The sequence below is a fragment of the Tachysurus vachellii genome, chromosome 14, assembly GCF_030014155.1.
Source record: "Tachysurus vachellii isolate PV-2020 chromosome 14, HZAU_Pvac_v1, whole genome shotgun sequence".
Lineage (NCBI taxonomy): Eukaryota > Metazoa > Chordata > Actinopteri > Siluriformes > Bagridae > Tachysurus > Tachysurus vachellii.
Genome location: NC_083473.1, coordinates 20,083,669 through 20,097,370, shown reverse-complemented (window position 1 = coordinate 20,097,370; position 13,702 = coordinate 20,083,669). Strand labels below are relative to the sequence as shown.

Sequence of the window (13,702 nt, the reverse complement as noted above, 5' to 3'; positions counted from 1 at the left end):
TTCACTGCCTGCTGTATGTGTTTTCACCTCTACTACTGATACTGCCAACACTGCAATGCCAACCGACAGAACCTAGTCAAAAACGTACCAAGGACAGATAGTTGTACACACTCACTCACTCACTCACTCATTCATTCATTTTCTACCGCTTATCCAAACTACCTCGGGTCACGGGGAGCCTGTGCCTATCTCAGGCATCATCGGGCATCAAGGCAGGATACACCCTGGACGGAGTGCCAACCCATCGCAGGGCACACACACTCTCATTCACTCACGCAATCACACACTACGGACAATTTTCCAGAGATGCCAATCAACCTACCATGCATGTCTTTGGACCAGGGGAGGAAACCGGAGTACCCGGAGGAAACCCCCGAGGCACGGGGAGAACATGCAAACTCCACACACACAAGGCGGAGGTGGGAATCGAACCCCCAACCCTGGAGGTGTGAGGCAAACGTGCTAACCACTAAGCCACCGTGCCCCCCTAGTTGTACACAGTACTTATAAAATATAGAGTGTATCTAAAATATCTATTCACTAAGAAAATTTTTGGGATGTAAAAATTATGCTTTGTGAAAAACAAAGAGAAGGTTTTAAGGGAGAAAATAAGAGATTTTTCTCGGTGAGTCAGTGAGAATTCATTCATTCATTCATCTTCTACCGCTTATCCGAACTACCTCGGGTCAAGGGGAGCCTGTGCCTATCTCAGGCTTCATCGGGCATCAAGGCAGGATACACCATGGACGGAGTGCCAACCCATCGCAGGGCACACACACACACACACACACACACACACACACACACTCATTCACTAGGGACAATTTTCCAGAGATGCCAATCAACCTACCATGCATGCCTTTGGAGGTGTGAGGCAAACGTGCTAACCACTAAGCCACCGTGCCCCCGAGTCAGTGAGAATATCTATATTAAAAGTTTGTCTAATAGTTACTGCCTTTAAGCAGAACAAATGCTTTATAAGCAAATTTTTGTGTCCCTTTAAGGCAGTTTGAGACACCTAAAAGTTTAGCAGCAGAATTAAACAGCAGGTTGAGCAAAGGCAGGTTTAAGAATCTGCTTTGTACAGACAGCAGATATTCACCCAGCGTTCCAGACCTATCCATTTCTCACAGTGTCAGAAGAGGAAATTGTGCAAGGCTGTAACTCAACACAGACATTAAGAGATGCTAAGATAGATGAGAGCATCCCGGAGGCCATTTGAGGACACAATGAAACATGTATTCGAGAAAAATAAGATGTTGGATACCAGAGATAAATAGGTATAATTTTCCTTTTAAAAAGTTTCCTTTTAATCTTGATAATCTTTTTCATTGTTTTCTTCTGTGAGTATTTTTTTTTCTAAATGAAGTAATCAACAGAATCAATGTTTAGATGCTCAGGAAATAAGCTGGCTCACACGTGAACTTATCTGAGAAGATTCAGGGCAGAAGGTGGGGGACATCACACACACAGACACACACACACACACACACACACACACTGCTCAAATACATGTTTACAATGATTTATGAGTAGCATATGTATCTACATGACATCAATAAATTGCATTTCACTAGCAGGATGTTTTAACAATCATAGTCAAATTCATCAATACGTATTAAATTTTCTAAAAAAAAAAAAAATCAAATTAAAAACATAAGCAAGCCGAACTGCATAATATGATGCTCCGAGTAACTTTCTATAATATATATTTCTTAATTCATTTATCAGTAAAATGCTATGAAGGCAGTAGACAGTAAAAAAAAGCTGAGTTTGATTGTAGAATATTTCCAGTCTGCTTTATTCCCCTGACTCCCGATTTATTTATAAACCTCTGTATTCATTATGTGAACTATAAACTCTTATTTTATTACAGAAATGAATTTTATGTGTATTTATGTACCATAAATGCGTGGAATACATGATTCAGGACCATTTCTAAAAGCAACAACTAGCATGTCATTAATCCGACTCCAAGATCTTTGGGGTAAACTTCCGGTTTCAGACTGACCACACCCATTTAGATGATGTCACGTGAGTCAAGTCACGTTATTCCTATCAGTAATATTTCATTTCGATGATGCTATTTATTTAGTTTCATCAGGACAGAAAAATAAATGCTACAAGCTTGAATTTTCCCAATTTTATAGCTTGTCCCAGTTTACCTGAATTCACACTGTATCAAATCGCGTTTTTTTTTTTTTTATGGTTATTGATTAACACGCACACGTCACATATAGCGGAAATCTGGGTGGGACGAACACGCTGGATTCGACCAATTATAACCTTGTTGACGTCATGTCCAGATCGACAGCGAGATCTTACAATTAGGAAATAAGAAGATTGATAGGCAGAATGTTGTAGCCAATCAGACGCTAGTATTTGTACGTCGCTGTCCAATTGCAGCAGGATTTTTCTCTGCGGAGGGTGGAGACTGGATCGTGGCGGCTTGTGGGCGGTCCAGACAGTTTTGTTTCTGAGTTTAGTTGGTAATGTGGCAGTGTGGAGCGAAGGAGGGGAGAAGTGGTGCTTCATGTAGATGCACACACACACACACATACATATATGCATGTACTGTATACATCCATAACACAGTTTCCCAGTGAAAGAGGACATATTCACAGCTGACACGTTCATCTGGGAGTAAACAGGATCATGGATCTATAACGATGTCGGAATTTATCTACAGAGAAGATTTTTCCCTTTAAGATATTTATTTAATTTATTTTTCTATATATTTTTTTCTACTTGATATTTTGTACCTACGTTTCGGCGCTGGTGCCGGTGTTCAGGGACAGTGAGAATGGATCAGGCGAATATCTTGAGGAAGTTCATTCAGGGGGTTCACGCCATGCGATCAGGAGAACAGAGAGGAGAAGATAACTTCGGCTCCGACTTCATGGTGAGAAACACGGCAGCAGATTCCTGCTTCTGCGCCGCTGCTACAACACACAGCTTCAACTTGCGACTAAGTAACACTCACATGGCCTCGGCGCTACTTTTGTATCCTGCATGACATTTTGTATCCTCTAAGAGCGCTTTGATCCCCTGCTTGTGTACACACACACACACACACACACACACACACACACACACACACACACACACACACACACACACACACACACACACACAACCTCCCCCTAACTCCAGATACCAGGCTTCTCCTGAGGCCTACCTCTCTCCTCCCTTAAGCACACACACCATTTTAAATCACTGTTCATCAAACAATCTCTCATGTCTGTTTCTCCTCAGGACGTCTTATTCCCAGCTTCAGAGCTCTATTTCATTGTGAAACACTGAGACATGCCGTTTGCTCCATTGCTAAAACTAACGTTACCTTACTGTCCTGCTTGTGGTGTATCTTTCTCGACAACAAAGATGCTAATATATAAAGTCGAGCCCCACAAAGCTTACCAGTGTTTATTTCACGTTGTTTGGGTCGAACTTAAAGAGGGCTTTTTAAAAGTAGGGCAGATATCCGGCGGTGGCAGCGTGCTGAGGGCGCGTCAGTTCAGTAAACAGGCTGTGTGTGTGTGTGTGTGTGTGTGTGTGTGTGTGTGTGTGTGTGTGTGTAAAGCAGAAACATCACACACTGCGGTAAGTTTAACTTATTTATCTGAATAGCAGATGTGGATCATTCTCCTAATACTGTACACTGTTTTATATTCTATCCGGAAAGTGAGCCACTGATGCAGTTCTTTATAAATAAACAACCAAAATTAGCCTATATATTATTTGCTCGCTGTTGTGGTGCCATTACTTTATGTCGGCGAAGTTTTTAATGGTCACTGGTGTCGTTACACTAATTACAGTTACAGCAATTAATTAATTCCCATTAAAGCTCTGTTTTCCAAGATGGCGTCACCGGCGTCACCCCACGACCAAGAAACAGCTACAGTGTTTTCATTAACAATATTTGACAGGATAAAAAAAAAATATTTGACAGGATTTAATAGGTGTAAAAACAATGATTCATTTAAACTATTAAATAAAAAATGAAGTAATTAATAATTTATAGTTCTTGTTCTGCTTGAAATAGACACTCAGTTTTTTATATTTTTGATTTTAAGCCACTTTCTGTGGTTTCAAAATAATTTTTTTACTGTTTCAGTTTGCAATTACCATAAAAGTTATTTACTCAATCTCTTCAAAAAGAACCCTGACATATTGTTTCACATCAATCTTACGAAGTCAAATCAGCCAGCTATTAATCCGATGATTAAAGATTTTTTTATTCTCTCAAGATACATATTTGATAGACCTTATTTTATGACATGTAGATTAATAAGCAGTGGTTTAAAATGTCTGTTAAAGTCCCTGAAGACAGATCGCTGGCGTGCAGGACACAATGTTGATCCAGCACATGGGGGAAAATGTGAAAACCAAAATGTACATTAAAAAGTAGCTGGCTGCTGCTGAGTGGATGTTGGATGCTGGAGAGATGAGTATTATTATAGTCGTCTATATCAGTAGGTTCAATGTAATCAGTCTGTGGTTTTGGATATTTAAGGTCAGACACAGTATGTGCCGAGTTCTAGGAACACTGTACTGTTAATTTAACTGAAAGCCTCGTAAAAAGGTTAAATGCTGAATTCAAAATAGTGGTTTCTCTACTAGAAGGGGTTCAAGATCCTTTTAGGACGATAGTAACCTTGACCCAACTGCGGTTTGAAGACGTAGCTGAACTGAATGACACAGAGAGAATTTTTACATTATTTTTCATGTCATCCAGTGTACAGTATAGACGCTCATTTTTAACATACCTTTGTTTGCTTGTGCTCGATACAGCAGGCGTGCTTCTCATTTGTGAATTAATAACAGTCATCATGTAGCAGGTTGCCATGTTTCAGCAAAATCCAGCACAGGAAAGTGAGATGTTTTTTTTCTATTTTAAGTTATTATGTGATGGGTCTTGAGGTCATTGTGGTTCACATGCCTGTCTGACACATGCACATTATCCAGTCCACAATTCTTTCTCTCTTATACTTAGCCTTAAACATTACAGTAGAAGTATTACTGTAGAACACACACACACACACACACACATACATACACACACACACAGACACAGTCTGCACTTTGATGGATTTAATTCTGATTCTTTGCTGTAAAAAAAAAAACCTTGGTTGCTGCAGAGTATTTGTAAACTTGTTCAATCTGCCAATCCCATTAACTTTTTTATTTTTTGCTTTTCCGTTTGAGCAGGAGGCAGCAAGTTTCTCTATTACCCTTTATGACAAGCCTGTTTTTAATTGCTAGAGACCAGAAAGTAAGAAAATGAATAGAATAAAAAAGAGAAGGGGAGAGATGGAGAACAGCCTTTCTTTGCTGATATTGAAAAACATATTTTTAAATAAATCACAAGTCTATGCTTCTTGAGACCATAAGATCTGTCTGTCTTGGTTAGGAATGATATCTGGCAACCTCAGTGGTGCACAACGCTAAGGTGTGAAATGTTGAAGCCTCTTGGGTTGTTTGTTGCGTGGAATCTCTTTCGATCAGTCTGAGAACACTGTGTCCAGTTGACTGTGGGGTTTATTGCAGCCCCTGCATCAGGTTGTGCTTAAGGTTTCATTCCCACATGCACATCTAGGTGTTTTACACCACAGCTTGAGATATCATGGACTTTACAGTATCACAGTTCCACAAATGGTGTAGTCTTGGTGTGAACACCACACCCAGAAGTCTTGCCTTTTTCCTGTGTTTAATATGTTTCTGATCAGAGAGACCGTTTTGAAGATGATGATGATGATTGAATGTAGAATGTGTAGAATGTGTCACGCAGGAATGTGCACATCAAATATCCAGTTCATATAATTATACCTAAAAAAATAAATAAATAAAGAGAGAGAGGGGGAGGGATTTTATTACTAAGGCAACCAATACACTTTGGATGAGATTCAGTTAGTCATGAAATACTAAATACAGCAAATTTCTATTTAGGTAAACGAATGATGTTACCATTTTCAAAAAGTTGCTCTATAGGGGATGATGATGATATCAAAAATGGCTGAAGGAAACTCCAGAGGAACTTACTTGGGCTGTAGCTTGTGACATATTCCCTATTGAACCATAATTACCTGCTGTGTCTGACTCCACATATAGGCCTGATTTTCTTTTCACATCACAATAATTCCATTTCCTCAGTGTAAATTCATTTATTTATTCTTTTTTTACTGTAATCTTTTTAGTCTGGCTCATTTAGTCTTCAGCTCAATCAGTCGTCACTCTCCTTTTCAGGCTCTACAACTCCACACTCTACTTGTGGCTTCATAATAACTTACTTCTCAGCTTACACTGAATTCAAAGGTCTTTAAATGTTCTGAAATATATCAAAAGTCATTGGTTATCTTCATGCGATTGGTGACCGCATCTGCTGCAGATTTTCAGGTTCTTATTTAAAAGAGCCGTGTCATGAGAATGGGGATGTGGCTGGAAGTCTGTTTGCTTCCTCTCTGTTTTTATAATGAAGCTAACATGTTAAAACAAAAACACGTTGCTGAATTCTGATCTGTTGTAACTTCCTGTTGGCTTATGTCGAACACACGAAAGCGTACTAATGATCTTTCTCAGTGGTTGTGTAAATGGAAGATAGATCGTTTGTAATGATGTTCAGCTGCAAAAACTCTTGTGTGTCTCGTTCCAGATCGATGTGAACGGAAGCCGGCGAGCCGAGCGTTTTCATCTGTCGTTTACAGAACAGCGTGTGGCTCCATTTAGTACAACATGTTAGCTAGAGTGATTATTCTGGACCTGCTCGCTCTATAGCTCTGCCCCTTTTCCACCCCGTAAATCAGCAGCATCTTCCTGGAGCAGTACACAGGAGCGGGGCTAATATTACACACATGGCATGTCATCACTTTCAATGTACAAAACAGACACGTTTATAAAGTACAGAATTATCATATCAATTAGCTGCTTTGAAACAAATTCAGATTTTTTTCTGAATATATTATGAGACCTCAGAAAAGTGTATCATATTACAGAATCACTGAAGGACTAAAGCGGGTCAGCTAAAAGCGCTTGAGTTCAGAGATTAGAGGAATTGAATGTGTTAATGAAACGCTGAGCTTGGATAAACTCATGATCATATCATTTGGATAAAATATTTTTCTGCAGTGATCTTCAGGGGTTCAGAGCAGTCTAACTGTGGGTTCGTGTATTTCTGTATTTTTTTATACATGTAATTTTGGGAGTTTTCTGCTGCTTATCATGTCATTTTCCAAATCAATACAATGTGTGTATTAATGACTCACATGTAAGTGGGATGATGTAGGACCCATGTTTTGTGCTCTAGGTTGTAAGATGTTCCCTAAACAATCCTTTTGTTAATATTAGAGTTGATGACTGATTTTTTTTTTTGTATGTAGTCATTTTTTGCCTTTAAAAATACATTCAATTCAGAAATCAACCATAATCTCCTACATACACTATTCATTTATGTATTGAGTATTTTATGTTTATTAGAAGAGTCAGTATATGATGTGACATCTGGCTTATCTTTAATGACTTTCATAATACCTTAAAGAATGTCTTCCAACGTGGTTTGAGTTGCGTCTCGCCTGATCATTTTACTCTTTTGTACTGAAAACCATTCAGCAACACAGCTGGAATGTTTCGCTCCATTCTGGCCTTTTTCAGTGACTTGTACTATCCCAGTTGTACTGTGTGTGTATATGTACGCATGTGTGTTCGTGTTTGTAGTAGAGCTGGGTGATCAATTACTATAGATCAATTCATATTTGTGGTTTATGTCAATGTTGAAAAACGGAAATCGAATTTTGTCTCAAAAAATCAAGGATTCAATTTATAGGACATATCACTCAGCTGTAGGTGTGTGTGGGTCTGTGTGTATGCAAATGTACATATGTTTATATGTGTGTATGTATGTTTATATTTGTGTGTGGTTTTACATAGGGGTGTGTGTGTGTGTAGTAAAAGGTTTGTAGTGAAAGTTCTTGGTCAGCAGTGGGAAACTGAAGTGAAACCTCAAGTTCGCTGCTTGTGCAAAGCTGAAAAGAACTTTTTCCCCAAATGTTCTGTTTATTATAGTTAACTTTTTTTTTTTTTCATTTAGCAAAAAAATATATATTTAAAAATTACTTAAAAAAAACACTCGTCCAAGAAAAGTGCATCATGGCGTATTATATCATGATGAGGATGCTGTATACTCAACCAGCCTGCTATACGTCTTTCAGTGGAAGTGGAGTGAAATATTCTTAAACGTTAATTCTTTTTTTTTTTCTCTTTCACTTTCCAGGCCTTTATGTCTGAGTGCGATGTGTGCAGGAGAGAAACGTCTTTCAGGAGCTTGTAGTTTACGGAACGTGTGTGAAAATGTGAAAGGGGTTTTCCAGGCAGCCGCAGACACACACACACACATGGTGTGGGTGATTAGTCTCGAGTCATGTGAGTGAAGAACAGTGCTGTGAGGTTGCACAAGACTCTGAGCTGGGTTTAGTTCAGTCGCAAAAGTTTGCATACAAAACTGTCTGCTGTTGAACTGCGTCCCAAATAACACTAATAACACAAGGCAGTGTGCAGGTCCATCAGTTTATGTCATTCTGATGAGATAAGATGGATGTGTGTGTGAGTTGAGATCAAATTTGCAAATAAAACAAACAGAAAATGACCTGCCATGTTGCTAGGCTTCTTTAGACGTGTAAGTACCATGCAGGTACCCTTGAGGTACCCTATAAGGTACCCTGTAGGTATCCTGCCTCATCACAATCCATCCCGAGTCAATTCCAAGAGCTTAACATGGCCTGAAGACCACAGTATTTCCAAAGAAACTGTCCACTGCTGAAGCCATTCGAGAGCGGTGTTTGTTCCACCTACAAACGAGTCATTTCCTAAATAAAGCAGGATGAGGGGAAATGAATCAGTAGCCCAGGCGTCCAGGACAAGCCGGTTTGGATGGCGTGTTGGCTGAGCTGTGAACTAGTTTACGCTAAAGATTTTTACCAGCCAGATTTATTTGCTTCTTCATTTAAATGAGGAGCACAAATAACATTAGTCTTGACATGCTTTTTGTATAGACGCAAAGGGTTTTAAACCTGATTTTAGAGGATTATATTCTTGTTCACTTTCTTGTATTATTCTGCTGGAATGTACCCTTTTTTCAACTAGTCTCTGAGCAAAACATGTAACTGGGGAACACACTGGACCTTTACCTGCTGGTACAGCAAGTGGGTTTATGATTTGATCGTTTCAGCAGGAAAGAAAGTTAGGCCTCTTTAAGCACCATAGTTTAATCAGTAAAGACTTCAGAATAAACCCCGGAAAATCCTGATAGAGCGCCGCATGATGAAGTCGCGTTGTTGTCACGACATACAGGAACAATGTGATGCTAATGCTCTAGTAACTCAGTGTGGGGGGGGGAGAGAAAGAGAGAGAGCAAGTACGACAGTAACATGAGGTGTGTCTTCACCTGCATGAGAGAAGAATTATTGCCGAGTCTGCACACGGAACGAAAATCACAGTTGTGTAGTAGGATAAAAAAACTTTTGTGAGTAGCTGATACTCTCCGTTTTCCTAGCTTGTGATTTAGGTTTAAAATCATCAACATTAACCGTTTTAATCGACTCGAGCCAACTGACTAAAAAATGACGGGAAAACGAGTGTTCCCACCCTTTCCTGTTTCAGGAGACCAGGGGAAGGAGTATGGGTTCCAGTCCAGTCCACTCAGCTGGAGGGTGGATTTTGACAAATATTTGAATCTTTTAATCATTTGATCAACAACCATCATCTTGTTATAGTAATAAATGTAGTAAAGTAATCTTGGCTATATACTTATCCGTCACTAGAACTGAAAATGTTCTCCATTTTCCTTAACGGAAGTCGAGTCTGCTCCGTGAACACACGTGAAATGGGAGGAAGGGGCGAAGCTTCCAGCTGCTCTCATTTAATCACACGTGAGTGAGAATCATTCCAGGTTCACAAGTCAATTGTCTCCTTTCTATTTTTACTGGAGAGGAAGAGAATGGTCTCGTGCTGAAGTTTCCAGTGCAAGCTTCACAAAGGTCACTGGGGTAAATCAGGGTATAATTGGGGTAAATGCCACCGAGAACTATGGCAGTGTAGCATCACGTAGGGACAATTAAATCAGCTTGAAGCGCAAGCGGTGACTCAGAGGTACGAGTGTTCATCACTGAACAGTGTTTCCAGGTAGTATGGAAAGTGAAAAAGTTGAGAGAGAGAAAAATGATGAAGTAAGAGTGTGTGTGTGTGTGTGTGTGGTGGAGAAGTATCTGTGATGTAGAAGATCTGTGCTGATGTTAGCAATGCAGTTCTCATTGTCGTATGAAGGACTTTTATGTCTTAGTTCTCACCAAACCACAGATTTACACTGAGACAAGAAACATTCTGTTCTTAAATCTCCTCCAAAACATCAGATCAAGTGACGGTGCCCAGGAATCTCAGGCACTTTTATATTGTTAGTAGCATGAAACGGATCACAGGTCATGTGATTAATCGGTACATGAAAGCTGTCATGTGAAGCAGGGAGGGCAGCGCTGTACCTAACCCGAGACTTCTTGTGGGTGGTGGTGTGAGTTCGTTCTCACTAGAGCAGTGCCATGATTGCCATCAATGTGAACACAACTTGTACTCGGGTCCCTGATTGTTAAAGAAGTGTACGTTTTAGCTGATATCATCAATAGTCTCCTCACCACACGTGGAGCATGATGGAAGGTCATGAGCCTCAAAAGAGATGAAAAGACAGTCTAAATAACGGCCTAAAATAATAATAAAAAAAAAAAAAAAGAGTCGATTGAGCTGTGGTTGTGTTCTTCATGCATCAATTCTGAAAGCAGACCAATCCAGCAGACAAATGCGTTCATGTGAAAACCACATAAAGCTGCTGCTGATTTCTGCCGCAGAGCTCTTGATGTTGACAGACGTGGGAGCTCCTGAGAACTAACGTTCAAGTGAGTTTAACCCTTGTGTTGTCCTCCTATACAAATTAGGAGCGCTGAGTCTACTTGACCTTGTCTGTTTTGACTGCTTATAAAAAATGAACTATATATGATAGCCCCCTTTTTTTTTTTTTTATTTAACCTTTACCTTTTTAGTCTAACTTGTTTCCAACATATTAACATATATTTTGCAAAAAAAATAATATATATTTGGTATAATAAACCTTATTTATATACAAAAATGCCTCATTTTTTAGTAAAAAAACAAAAAACAAATTTTGAATTATTTTCACTATAGAGGCACAAAAGTTGATGCACGATTACAGGCTGGTATATTTCAAGGGAAGGAAATTGTTTTGAAACCATTTTGACCATTTTGAATGTCAGCAAATAATAAAACCTGTTTTTTTTACAGGATAAATTGACTTGAATGCTTATAAATCAAAAATTCTACAATTAGCACTATTCTGTGTGTAATATCTATTTTACACTTGTAATATGTATTTTGCCCACCTGATGTCATCTGATCAACCAACAACAGGCTACACACACACACACACACACACACTCAAAAACATGCCATAATTTCATGTGAATAAAACTTTGTTTACCTCCTTATGTTTTGTTTTATTATACTTAATTTATGAATGATAACCCTTATGGAATTTTGCCATGTTTTGAGTAAAATAAGCAGAAATGATTAAATATTATTTTGGATAACCACTGACTGATAAATGTCAAACATTACTCAGCATATCTCCAGGCCAAAGCTGACTGATGCAACTAAATTCATAAATAAGAGAGAGAAAACAAATATGATTTGAATATGAAAACACAACGTGTGTGTGTGTGTGTGTATAAAGATTGTTGGTAGAAGAAGAACAGAAGAGAAGATATTGTCCCCAGCTGGACAAATGCATATAACAAGTGTGAAATATTTACAAATGATTGTTTTTGTTTTTTTGGAGGCCCAATGAATTGCAATGCCCAATGCGTGTGTGTGTGTGTGTGTGTGTGTGTGTGTAAAGCTTGTTGGTAGATCAGATTTTTCCCCCAGCTGGACAAATGCATCTAACGTGTGAAATATTTACAAATGAGTAGCTTTTGTTTTTTCTTGAGGCCTAATGAATTGCTATGCCCAGTGCTTTTGTGTGTGTGTGTGTGTGTGTAGCATCATTTCGGTAGATCATATTTTGCCCTCTGCTAGGCAAAGGTATATCAAAAGTGAGAAATATTTACAAATGTGTAGCTTTTTTTTTTCTGGAGGCCTAATGAAATGCAATGCCCAATATGTGTGTGTGTTTGTGCATGTGTGTGCATGTGTGTGTGAAATGTTTACAAATGTGTAGCTTTTTTTTTGTCTGGAAACTGAATTGCAATGTCCAATGCTTTGAACAGTGTTTGACTGTGTGTGTGTGTGTGTGTAGCATCATTTCGGTAGATCATATTTTGCCCTCTGCTAGGCGAAGGCATATCAAAAATGTGAAATATTTACAAATGTTTGGCTTTTTTTTCCTTTTCTGGAGGCTTAATGAAATGCAATGCCCAATTTGTGTGTGTGTGGGGTGTGTGTGTGTTTTGGGTGCGTGTGTTAGTGGACATTTTACGTGTGCATTTTTGTGTCTGTATGTATGTTCATTGCGCTGAATAGGGCAAAAGTGACCTATTGCCCCACTAAATGTGGCCGAGTTAAAATGACCCAAGAGGATAACGAACGCGTAGTATATACTGTTCTGAACACATAGTTCAACAAAAATAGATAAAATTAATTTTGCTTGCAAAGTTCATAATTTGGAACAATCCTGGTAAATTTCAGGCAAATATGTGGAAGAAAACCCAAGTTATGACACATTAAATTCTTCCAGCGGGGTCAAAAAGACCCAGGGACAACATGAAGGTTAAATCTCTGGGCTACCAAGCTGCCACTCCTGGGCCCCTGAGCAAGGCCATTAAACTTCAGTTGCCTGGCTGTATGAATGAGATACATGTAGGTTGCTCTGGATAAAGGCGCCTGCGTAAATGTAATATAATGTAACATTCGGAGCCCGCTGGTCATCCTGGCACTGGGCGGACATGTTGGGAATCTCTGTCCTGTAGGCAGACTCATTATTGTTTACAAGCCGGACGACCGTGGTGCCGTCTGGAAGCTTGATGATCTCATTGAGTCGTGTATGAACAGACTGCAGAGCAGGGGGCCGAGGCTGGGGGCTTTCCCATCAGAGTGCATGACGTACTCTTGCTAGTCCCTTTATTCTGGGCTCTGTTAATGACAGACAACTGTGGGGCATGAGGAAGTGTTTAAAATGTAGCCTGGTAAGTTAGCTCCTTGGTACGTCTCTGCAAAATGGAGCACACAGCAGGCTACGTTGGGAATTGATGCAGCAACCAGTTTGTTTAGTAGTGACTGAGCGTTCGCTGACAGACAGACAAACAGACAGAAGGAGAGAGAGACTGTATGACGTATTTGCAGTCTCAGCCCGGGTCACTGTAGTTTGTTGTTTTGTGAAGTTTAGAGGATATCCTGTGGTATTCCCGAAGGTTAAAGAAGGCTAGGAAAGCTCAGATATCCAATAAGGACCCTACTCTGTAAGAAGAAGGAAGCGTTTTGGAGAACGAATTGAACAACAGTGTGACATAGAAGAAAAACTAAAGTTTTGGACAGAGCAGCAGGATGCTGTAGGTGACGGTGGCATCGTAGACTTGCCACTAAGACACAGAACTAAACCTGCTGCTTTTAAGCATCACTCACTGAGCTAATAAACCATGATGTCAGGAATAAATGT

The 13,702-nt window shown here is 39.5% G+C and overlaps 1 protein-coding gene across 7 annotated transcripts in view; it reads left to right on the top strand.

Annotated features, from left to right (window-relative positions):
- Positions 1 to 2,488: 2,488 nt before the first annotated feature.
- ptpn12 (protein tyrosine phosphatase non-receptor type 12) overlaps positions 2,489 to 13,702 on the top strand; it is a 46,165-nt gene continuing 34,951 nt past the window's right edge. For 4 of the 7 annotated variants that reach the window (XR_009649447.1, XR_009649446.1, XM_060886291.1 and 1 more), the window contains exon 1: positions 2,490 to 2,902. Coding sequence is in view for 5 of the 7 variants with exons in the window: in XM_060886291.1 (XP_060742274.1) it covers positions 2,804 to 2,902 (99 nt within the window). In the remaining 2 variants the exon portion in view is untranslated. Of the gene's footprint in view, positions 2,903 to 13,702 lie in introns of all 7 variants that reach the window. The other 3 variants (XM_060886289.1, XM_060886288.1, XM_060886292.1) reach the window with 2 other exon arrangements.